Source organism: Callorhinus ursinus, unplaced genomic scaffold (genome assembly GCF_003265705.2).
Source record: "Callorhinus ursinus isolate GAN/ISIS: 27379988/994484 unplaced genomic scaffold, GSC_fseal_2.0 scaffold43, whole genome shotgun sequence".
In the NCBI taxonomy this organism is placed as follows: domain Eukaryota; kingdom Metazoa; phylum Chordata; class Mammalia; order Carnivora; family Otariidae; genus Callorhinus; species Callorhinus ursinus.
Window position 1 is genome coordinate 1241608 of NW_027397105.1, and position 11862 is coordinate 1253469.

Sequence of the window (11862 nt, forward strand, 5' to 3'; positions counted from 1 at the left end):
GCTCTGTCCCTGTCCCACGCGAGGCTGACATGACGCAGAGTCACAGTGAGCTAGCGGCAGAGGCATCCGAAGACCCCGGACCAACCAGAACAAAGCCCCTGTGCTCTTCCTGGCACCAGCCGCCTCCAGGCACAGATGGTGGAAACACAAGGCAACAAGCGGATGGAAAGTGAAAGCAGGAGAGGCTTCCTGGAAGAGGTGCCACTTGGGTTGGCTGTTCAAAAATGAGTAGGATTATTGGCAGGGGAAATTTTAAAAGGGGAGAGAGGGTGAATAGGTCAACTTATTTTAAGCACCTGTTAAGTGCTCCAGCAGTTCTGTGCACTGCCTTCATGTGCGTTATTCGGTTTGACACCTTCTGAGTAGACATGACCCCCCCGCCACTTACAGAGGTCCACGCTGAGGGCCAGCAAGGTAAGTGACTTGGCCAAGATTTCAGAACCGCTAAGGGCAGAGCCGGGCTCTGTGGATGCAAAGCCTGTGTTCTTCCCTCCGAATCCTGCTGACCTAGAAGTTAATGAGCCGGAAGAGGAAGTCCTCGACTGGGGCATCCACACACCTGGCCCCCAGCCCCAGCTGAGCCACTGACCTGCTGTGTGATTTGAGCAAGTCCCCTTGCTCCTCTGGGCCTCCACGCCCCCCTCAGACGCCTGAAATGAAAGTTTAGTCCGGGACTCACGCACTCCATGTCTGATAGCCTAGAGGGGCCAAAGCTGACACGCTCACAGCCCAGGTCAGACGCCCAAGAGAAGTGGGGACAGGTGAGTGGGCAGCCGTGGAGGTCACTGGGCTGGGGGGGAAGGGTGCATGTCTCTGCTTCTGTTCTGCTCTGTCAGCCTCTCTCTGCCTGACCTTGGCCTCCAAGACCCGGGGTCTCCCTCATTATCCAGAATCCTAGGACACCCCCACCTTGTGATGTATTAAAAGGTAAATATTTGGGTTTTGTCCCTAGTTCCTGGCACACAGCTCCTAAAACCCTCAGGCTCTTAGTCTGCGCACTAACAAGGATGGCAGGTGGCTGAGCCCCCCAGAGCTGCAGGGCGGGGGCTGCTCACCCAAAGACCAAGGCAGGATGTCCAGAAAGAGGGGTTGGAGGCTAAGTTAATCCCCAAGGCCAATGTCTTAATCTCACCTACGAAATGGAACCTCCATAAAGCCCCTAAATGACAGGGTTCAGAGAGTTTCCGTGCTGTGAGCACATGGGGATGTTGGACCGCCCCCTCCCCACACCCTGCCCTCTGCACCCCTTCCTGCCTGCTCCTGACTTGTATCCTCGATAATAAGCCACTGAGGACAACGTTGTCCTGTGTCCTCTGGGTCCTTCTAGCAAATAATCACAAATAACAAATCTGAAAAGGGGTCGGAGGGGGGGAACCTCTGAATTTGTCACTGAATCGGGCAGATGGGAGGGTGACCTGGGCACCCCGTGTGCACCTGACACCGGAGGGGGGCAGTCTTGTGGGGCTGAGCCCTAAGCCCGCGGAGCCTGCGCTAACCCGGGCTTACCTCCCACCGTCCAGGGCCATGGGGTCCCTCATGGAGGGCTCAGATCCCCCCGACACAGGAGCAAACCGAGGCTCAGAGGAAGGAACCGGCCGCAGGAGAAGGCTGCGTGCAGACAAGCGGACGCTCTGTCAAATCAAGGCATCTCCAGAAACTGTTAGGCAACAGGGATCCATTGCTCACGTCTCTCCTTTCAACAAAAGAGGAAGAAAGCCTGTGCCGTGTCCACAGAGGCCTGGCTCTGTGGCCATGGGGTGGGGGCCATTCCGCTTTCTGGCCGGACGTCTCCTAGCTGACTGTGGGCAAGCAGACGACCCCGGGGCCAGGAACGCACACGTGACGTGGCAGGATGGGCAGGGGGCTCGGGAAGACTGCCACCCGGGAGAGGCTGGGGGTGGCTCCCTGGCCCGGCTGGAGCAGTTCAGTAAGGAGCTGCCCTGCTGACTCAGGGGACCCCACCCTTCTGGAGCGCCCTGCCTGCCCGACGCCCACCTGCCCGGAGAGTCCACACCCGGGCTGGAAAGGCACTGGGTGTCGTGGGTCTGCGCCCCGTCCCCTGCCCACCTGCGGAGGTGGCCCCTCCCCTGTCCCCGGCACACCCAGCCTGGGGTCCTCTGCATGACCGGCTCTTCTCCGTGGACGGTGTCCCGTGGCCAAGAGGCGCCTGATGGGGCCTGGGAGCGCTTGGCTCTGAGCTCAGCCCACTTCCCAGCACCATCGAGGCTCAGGCTGTGGGACCCTGAGGAGCAGAGAAGGGTGAGTGTCTCTGGCTGGCTGCACCCCGCTCCAGCATCCCCACAGAGCCTGGGCTCGTCTGCGTCTCCCGGCCCCTCCGGGCTCCTCCCTCCCACAGCCCTTCCTCCCTCTCCTGCCCCTCCCTTCTCCTAACCGCAGGGGCCCTGGGGTCTACACCAGGGAAGAAGAATCTACCAGGTGCAGGGGAATGATCCGGGTGGGGGTCTCGCCCTGGGCCAGGGGAGGGGCAAAGGTGAAGGGAGACCCTGTCCTCTGCCTGCTTGACGCCCCTCTGCATCCACCTCCAGCCCGGCCCGCCATGCACATCCCCAAGGTCCCTCAGCAGGGCAGGGGTGGCCAACGGAGCCCCGTGGCGGCTGGCCTGGTACCTAGGCGTGATGGGGAAGGATGAACTGAAGGAGTTCCAGCTTCGGCTGCCTGAGAAGCCGCTCTGCAAGCCCTCTCCCGGCGCCACCCTGGCTCAGCTGCAGAAGGCAGATGGCATGGAGGTGGCCTCAGGCCTGGTGGCTCAGTATGGGGAGCAGCCGGCCTGGGACCTGGCCCTCCGCACCTGGGAGCAGATGGGCCTGAGCCGGCTGTGCGCCCAGGCCGGGCCGAGGCGGCCTTCATGCCAGGTGAGCGCAAAACCCCCTCTGTCCACTGGCCATCGCCTGGCCCCGGAGCCCCTGGGGACCCCCACCCCGGAGCCCCCCCAGGCCTTCCTCTGGGCAGCGACTCGGGACCCCTCTCCTCGCCAAGTGCGTTTCCAGGCCGCCCTGTGGTTCCCATGGGGCCTGGGGGTAGGGGCTGACGTCGGGACGGGCGGGGGAGGAGGCGCAGGCACGTGCGAGGCGCACAGTTCCAGGCGCCTGCCTGGTCTGCGTCGGGGGCGCGGACTCGGGAGCCCGGCAGCTGGAGGCGCCACGTCGTCCGGCAAGCCCCTTCGTGCCTCTCGGCCTCTGTTCAGACTATGCGAGCTTTAACGAAATAATCCGTGGGAAACATTTAGCACACAGCCTGACACCTAGTGAGTGCTCCATAAATCCGGTTTCCGGGACGCGCGCGCGTCCCTGGCCTCTCCCGGTGGAGAGAGCAGAGCGGCTTCATGCGCAGAACCCCGGCCTCAGTCCCCAGGTCCTGCCCGGCCCGGCCCCAAGCCCCACCTCTTTGTCTGCCCCCCGCAGCCCATTGCCCCCCACTCCCCTGCTCCCAGAGTGCACCCAGCGTGCAATCCCCCAGCGGGCTCACCTCCACCGACGTGCAGAGGTTCGTCCAGGCCGCAGAGACGGGGTGTTGGAGACAGCCACCGGACACATCTGGACACACGCGGAACCGTAAGGCTGGCCGTGCCGGCCCCGGGGCCCCCCGCGGATTCCACCCAGGTGAGCCTGGGGCTGCATGGGGCTCTGGGTGGAGGGAAAGGGGAAGGAAGAGGGATGGAGGAGCCAGGCTGGGGTGGTGGAGGCAGGCGGCCTGGAAGTGATCTTCTGGAAGGTTCCAGCACTGCGGTGACACCCCGTCCGAAGTGAAAGATGCAGACAGGAGAGCCAGGCGGGGCGGGCGGCAGGTCTTACCACGCCGGGTGCCACATGGAACACCGCCCTTGCGCTGGCAGAGCTCACCGGGTTATCTTGGCGGGCTCCGAAGACCCTCAGGGCCAGGGCAGTCCAGAAAGTTCCAAGGTGGACTCTGATGAGCCCCACGAGGAGGGCAGGCTCATTCCTCCGTGCTGCGTAGTTCCCTCTCCTGACTTCTCTTATTTCAGCCTTCACCACCCTGAGTCACCCAGGCCGAAGATCCTTTTTTTTTTTTTTTCAAGATTTATTTTGAGAAGGAGAGGGGAGCAGAGGGAAAGAATCTCGAGCAGACTCTGCGCTCAGCACGGAGCCCAACGTGGGGCTCGATCTAACAACCCTGAGATCATGAGCTGAAATCAGGAGTCAGATGCTCAACCGACTGTACCACCTAGGGGCCCCTACCCAGGCCACAGATCTTAATGACACCCTGCCTCTTTCTCTTGTCAAATCTGGGTTCTGCGTGGCCACCTCGGCCCGGTGTGGAAGCACTGGGCCACGCTCAGGCAGCACTTGCAGACAGAGCCAGGGCTGGAACCTGGAACCAGCCATTCCTGCTACCGCTCTGTGGAAGTCCCCGCTGCTGATCTCGCAGCCCCTCTGCTTTCCCTCCACCTGGTGCCCAGCACCCCTCTCCGCTCCCAAGCTCGAGCTCCACTGCCCTCATTCCCCTGACCTCACCTGCTTTCTGTGTGACGGAAGCAAGTCACTTCATCCCCCGGCCCCGCCGTGTCCCTGCTCCCCCAGTTGAGCCTTCACGCTCCACAGTCTCCCCTCCAGCCCCACCCCCCAGTACAGAATGGGCACGTCTGTGACCCACACCAAAGAGTCCATTTGCACAGAAGTGTGAGTGTGCGGTGCAGTTCTACTGACATACTATGCGGGAGAGGGTTAGACCTGTCACATGTCCCCCCACAAAGGCCCCCTGGTGCCCCCACCTGCATCTGTCTCCCTGCGACCCCCCCCATGCAGCATCCGGCCCCACTGCTTCTGCCCCATGATGACCATGATGCAGAGCGATGCTGCCCTGTCCCAACTTGCCCCAGGGTTTAGACGCCGCCTGGTAACTACTTGTCCTAGAAAGGAGGCGCCCGACCTGGCCAAGTGGCTTGTCAGCATCTTCTAGCTAATAGACGTTCTCGCCGAAAGGAAGTTCCAGGCCGGCTACTAAGAGAATAAAACTGGGCCTCTATTTTTATGATTCTTTTTGGCGATAGTTTTATCGAGATAGAATTCACTCATTTAAAGCATCCAACTCAGTGATTTGCCGCCATCAATGTTAGAGGATTTTAATCATCCTCTAAAAAAAACAACACCTTACTGACTCCCGAGAGAATGAAAACATACCTTCACACGAAAACGTGTGCGTGAATTTTCATGATGAAAATTCATTGTACCGTTACTCATAAAAGGCAAAAAGCATCAACAACCCAAATGTACATCAACTAATGGATCAACAATATACAGTCTCTACAGACACAGAAATCATTTTCCAATGAAAGGATGAAGTCCTGATATAAGCCATAACATGGATAACCCTTGAACACATGATAAGTCAAAGAAGCCAGTAAAAAAATGACCATATAGCATGAAATTCAATTTATAGGGGATGTCCAGGACGGGCAAATCTAGAAAGGCAGAAAGTAGGTTCGTGGTTGGCTACAGTAGGAAATAGTAGGCGACCTCGAAAGGGTAAGGTGGGTTCTTTTTCATCTTTATGGTTTTAAATCTGGGATTAACAACACACATCCCAAAGGAGTGTAGTGAGAGCTCAGAACGGAGGGGCCTGACATACAAGGGATGCTCAGTATTTGGCAGTTTCATTCCTGTCTTTCCCCTCAGGAGACTCTTCCTTGACCTTTTACCAAGCCCTTCCAAGCTCCCCAGACCAAGAATTGCCACTCCAGGAGTCACCCAGTGCTCCCACGTCCACGGCGGTCCTGGGGGACTGTGGGTCCCCACTGCAGCCCAGCCCCGAGCCCAGAAAGCAGGAGGCTCCCAGGGCTGGGTGGCCTCCAGTCGAAACATCTGGAAACCATAGCACAGGTGAGGCCCCTGCAGAGCTCCTGGAGAGGGGTGGATGGGGCTGAGGGACAGGTGGGGGCCAGATGGGCAGGCTGAGCACAGAGGGTATCAAGTGCATCAGAAACCCCTCTCCAGAACACCCCTGCTGGCTGGCTCCCTCCATCGGGCTAAGCCACCGTTTCTAGGCAGCCCCTAGAAATTACAATGCAGGTGCATTACCCAGTGCAGCAAACACATCAGGCTCTGTGCCCAGTGCCTCCCTTGCGCGGTATCCTTATCACCCCACCGTGGAGATGAGAGAAGCAGGGCTCAAAGATGTAAGATTGGGCAGTTCCTGGAGGCAGGGGTGGATTTCGGCCTCTGTGCTCTCCCTGACGCCAGACTCCACACCTTTAACCCCCAAATCAGGCTCCGTCTGCCATGTGGGCGACAAGACCAGTCGCAGGCTCACGGGCTCCCCATGCCACCCAGGGTCTTAGCCACTGAGAAGCCATCCCCTTAGAACTGACCCTAATGCTCAGAGATGTGCCCTTGAAATCTGAGAGATGGTAAATGGAAAGGATTCTTTCCGCACCCAGGTAGGAGTAAACTTGTGGAATCCGTGGTCCTGAAATGTGTGTGGCCCAGGCTCAGAGCGTATTGATTGACTTAATAAGTTACACTGCTTGGAAGGAAGGAAGGAAGGAAGGAAGGAAGGAAGGAGAGAAAGAAAGGAGGGATTAGAGAAAGTTTTACAGAAACATACAAATGCAATAACCTTAAAATGAAGCAAGGATGAAAGCCACGAAGACTAATTACTTGCAAGTAATTAATTACTAATTGATTTTGAGCATCCTAGCAACCAAGGCAAAAAGGGAAATATAATAGGGTTACATAATACCTGTTATTCAAGAAAAGATCAAATCAAAAGAAACACTTTTTTTCCTGATTCTAAATTCTTTGTTTTTTCCAGCTTTATTAGGGTATAATTGGCAAATAGAATTGAATTTAAAGTGTGCAAAGGTTTGATAAACTAGTATTAACTACAGTCACCATGCTGTACATTAGACCCTCAGAACTTAGTCATTTTATAACTGGAAGCGTGTACCCGTTGACCAACCTCTCCCCATTTCCCACACCCCCAGCCCCTGGCCACCAGCATTTCACTCTCTGCTTCTATGTGTTTGACTTTTGGGTTTTTTTTTTTTTGTACTTTGTTTTTGTTTTTGTTTTTTACATTCTACATCTAAGTGATACTATATGTTTGTCTTTCTCTCTCTGGCTTATGTCACTTAGCATAATACCCTCCAAGCTCATCCATGTTGTCACAAATGGCAGAATTTTCTTCTTTTTTATGGCTGAATAATATTCCATTGTACATATGTGCCACATTTTCTTTATCCATTTATCAGCCAGAGGACACCTAGGCTGTTTCTATGTCTTGGCTGTTGTGAATAATGATGCAGTGAACATGGGGGTGTCAGTATCTCTTCAAGATACTGATTTTGTTTCCTTTGGATAAATACCCAGATGTGGAATTCCTGGATCATATAGTAGTTCTATTTTCAATTTTTTGAGGAAGCTCTGTACTGTTTTCCATAGTGGCTGCACCAACTTACATTCCCATCAACAGTGTGCACGGGTTCCCCTTCTCCACATCCTCACCAACACTTGTTATATCCTTTCTATTTGACGATAGCCTTTCCAGACAGATGTGAGGTGCTATTTGATGGGCATTTCCCTAATGATTAGTGGTGTTGAGCACCTCTTCATGTACCCGTTGGTCATTTTTACATCCTCATCAGAAAAACTATTCAGGTCCTTTGCTCGTTGTTTGTGTTTGGTTTTTTGGGGTTGTTGTTGTTGTTTTTGCTGTTGAGTTGTATGAGCTCTTTATATGTTTTATATTAACCCCTTACCTGATATATGGTTTACAAATATATTTCCCCCCTCCCATACGTTGCCTTTTCCTTTTGTTGATCATTTCATTTGCTGCGCAGAAGCATTCTCGTTTGATGTAGTCCCACTTTCATATTTTTGCTTTTGTTTCTTGTGCTTTTGGTGTCATATCCAAAAAATTATTGTCGAGATCAACATCAGGGACTTTTCCCCTATATTTTCTTCTATGAGTTTTATGGTTTCAGATCTTACAGTTAAGTTTTTAATCTGTTTTGCATTAATTTCTGTGAGTGTTGTAAGGTAGGAGTCCAGTTTCATTCTTTTGCACGTAGATATCCAGTTTTCCAACATCACTTTTTTTTGAAGAGATGATCTTCTCATTGAGTATCTTGGCTCCCTTGTCAAATATCATTGGCCATATATGCATGGGTTTATTTCTGGGCTTTCACTTCTGTTGTAACGATTTATGTGTCTGTTTTTATGCCAGTACCATACTGTTTTGATTACTATAGCTTTCTAACGTTTGAAATCAGGAACTGTGATGCCTCCGGCTTTGTTCTTTTTTTCTCAAGATTGCTTTGGCTATGAGCTTTTGTGATTTCATAAGAGTTTTAGGATTGCATTTTTCATGTGCATGAAAAATGCCATTGGAATTTTGATAGAGATTGCACTGAATCTATAGATTGCTTTGGGTTATATGGACATTTTTACAAAATAAATTCCTCTAATCCAGGAACACAGAACATCTTTCCATTTATTTGTGTCTTCTTCTTTCTTTTTACCTTTTTAAAGAACTTTTTTTATTATGTGATGTTAGTCACCATACAATATATCATTAGTGTTTGATGTAGTGTTCCATGATTCATTGTTTGCATGTAACACCCAGTGCTCCACGCAGAACGTGCCCTCCTTAATACCCATCACCAGGTTAACCCACACCCCCACCCCCTCCCCTCTGAAACCCTCAGTTTGTTTCTCAGAGTCGAGAGACTCTCATGGTTCATCTCTCCCTCCAATTCCCCCCCCTTCATTTTTCCCTTCCTTCTCCCAATGTCCTCCACACTATTCCTTATGTTCCACAAATAAGTGAAACCATATGATAATTGTCTTTCTCTGCTTGACTTATTTCATTGAGCATAATCTCCTCCAGTTCCATCCATGTTGATGCAAATGTTAGTTATTCATCCTTTCTGATGGCTGAGTAATCTTCCATTGAATATATGGACCACATCTTTTCCATTCATCTGTTGAAGGGCATCTAGGCTCCTTCAATTTCTTTTATCAGTATGTTATAGTTTTCTGTGTAGAGGCTTTTCACCTCCTTGGTTAAATTTATCCCTAAGTGTTTTATTGTTTTTGATGCAAAATAAATGTCTCTTTCAGATAGTTCATTGTTAGTGTATAGAAATGCAATTGATGTTTCTATGTTGATTATGTATCCTGCAAGTTTACTGAGTCCTTTTATCAATTCTAGCAGGTTTTGGTGGAGTCTTTAGGGTTTTCTATCTGTAAGATCATGCCACCTGCAAACAGAAACAATTTTACTTCTTTCTTAATGATTTGGATCCCTTTTATTTTTTTGCTTGCCTAATTGCTCTGACTGGGACTTCCAGTACCATGTTAAAACGAAGTGGTGAGAGGGGCCCCTGGGTGGCTCAGTCGGTTAAGCATATGACCCTTAATTTCAGCTCAGGTCAAGATCTGAGGGTTGGGAGATCAAGCCCCATATCAGGTTCTGTGCTTCAGCAGGGAGTCTGCTTGAGATTCTCTCTCTCCCTCTCAGACCTCTGCCCCCCAAAATAAATAAATGTCTTTAAAAAAAACAGTGGTGAGAGTGGGTACCCTTGTCTTGTTCTTGATCTTGGAGGAAAAGGTTTGGCCTTTCAGCATTGAATGTGATGTTAGCTGTGAGTTTCTCATATATGGCCTCTGCCCTACTGAGTATGTTCCTTCTATACCCAATTTGTTGAAAGTTTTTATCATGGAAAAAAAGCTGATTTTTGACAAGTGCTTTTTCTGCATCTACTGAGATGATCACATAATTTTTATACTTGATTCTATTAAGGTGGTATATCACATTTATTGATTTGCCTGTGTTGATCCCTCTTTGCATCCCAGACATAAACCCCACTTGGTCATGTTATATGATCCTTTAATGTGCTGTTGAATTTGGTATGCTAGTGTTTTGTCGAGCATTTTTGCATGTATGTTCATCGGGGACATTGGACTATAATTTTCTCTTTTTGTAGAGTTCTTGCCCGACTTTCTTATCAGGGCAAAACTGGCCTCATAACATGACTTGGGAAGTGGCTACTTACTCTTCCAATTTTCCCAGTTTCCTCCTGTTAGCAATTTCTAATTTCATATCATTGTGGTTGGAAAAAATACTTGACATGATTTCAGTTTCTCAGACCTGTTGAAGCTTATTATATGATTTGTGGAGAACATTCTATGTGCGTTTGAGAAGAACATGCCTTCTGCTGCTATTGGATGGAAGGTTCTGTATGTCTAACACATATGTTCTGTTTGGTCTAACATGTGGTTCATGTCCAGTATTTCCTTACTGATGTTGTGTCTGGACCACCTCTCCATTGTTGAAAGTGGGGTATTAGAAGTCTGCTCCTATTATTGTGTTGCTATCTATTCCTGCTTACAGATCTGTTATTATTTGCTTGACAAATTTAGGTATTAGAACATCCTGATGAATTGACCCCTTTGTTATTATATAATTACCTTCCTCTTCTCTTGTTACATGTTTTGACTTAAAGTCTATTCTGTTTAATATAAGTATAGCTACTTCTGCTCTTGTTTGGTTTCCATTTGCTTGGAATACCTTTTTCTGTCCCTTCACTCTAGCCTAAGTGTGTCCTGAAAGCTGAAATGAGACTCTTTTAGACAGCATGTAGTTGGGTCCTGGTTTTGGATTTTTGTTTTTTGTTTTTTTGTTTTTTAACCCATTCAGACATTCTGTGTCTTTTGATGGGAGAATTTAATCCATTTACATTTAAAGTAATTTCGACAGGTAAGGACTTACTATTGACATCTTGTTTATTGTTTTCTGGCTGCTTTGCTGTTCCTTTATTCTTTTCATATTCTCTTGCTGTCTTCCTTGGTGATTTGATGATTTTCTATAGAGGTATGCTCTGATTCCTTTCTCTTTATCCTTTGTGTGTCTACTATAGGTTTTTGCTTTGTGGCTACCACGACACTTACATAGAACATTTTGTAGCTATAGCACTCTATTTTAAGGTGATAACATAATTTTGATCACATACAAAAATGCTACCCTTTTACTTCCATACACACACACATTTCATGTTTTTGATGTCACAATTTGCATATTTTTATATTGTGTACTCATTAACAAATTATTGTAACTAGTTATTTTTAATACTTTTGTCGTTTAGCTTTTTACTAGAGTTCAGTGTTTACACACCGCTGTTAACAGTATTAAGAGCATTCTGAATTTCACTATACACTTACCTTCACCAGTGAGTTACACTTTCACATATTTTCATGTTACTAATTAACATCCTTTCATTTTAGCTTGAAGAACCCCCTTTAGCATTTCTTATAAATCAGGCCTAGTGGTGATGAGCTTTTGTTTATCTAGGAAATTATCTCACTTTCATTTCTGAAGGACTGTTTTGCCAGGTCAAATACTTTTGGTTGGCAGTTTTTGTTTTTGTTTTCTTTCAGCACTTTTTGTTTTTTTAATTTTTTATTGTTATGTTAACCATCATACATTACATCATTAGTTTTTGATGTAGTGTTCCATGATTCATTGTTTGTGCATAACACCCAGTGCTCCACGCAGAACGTGCCCTCTTTAATACCCATCACCAGGCTAACCCATCCCCCCACCCCCTCCCCTCTAGAACCCTCAGTGTGTTTTTCAGAGTCCATTGTCTCTCATGGTTCGTCTCCCCCTCTGACTTACTCCCCTTCATTCTTCCCCTCCTGCTATCTTCTTCTTCTTTTTTTTTCTTAACATATATTGCATTATTTGTTTCAGAAGTACAGATCCGTGATTCATCAGTCTTGTACAATTCACAGTGCTCACCATAGCACATACCCTCCCCAATGTCTATCACCCAGCCACCCCCACCCCCCCCCCCCCCCCCCCCCCCCCCACACCCCCCTTTCT

At 49.4% G+C, this 11862-nt stretch overlaps 1 protein-coding gene across 1 annotated transcript in view; it reads left to right on the forward strand.

Annotated features, from left to right (window-relative positions):
- Positions 1 to 2121: 2121 nt before the first annotated feature.
- Positions 2122 to 11862, forward strand: part of NLRP1 (NLR family pyrin domain containing 1) — a 28313-nt gene continuing 18572 nt past the window's right edge. Inside the window, 4 exon segments of the mRNA XM_073881489.1 lie at positions 2122 to 2259; positions 2547 to 2996; positions 3452 to 3620; positions 5655 to 5858. Of these exon segments, the coding sequence (XP_073737590.1) occupies positions 2122 to 2259; positions 2547 to 2996; positions 3452 to 3620; positions 5655 to 5858 (961 nt within the window).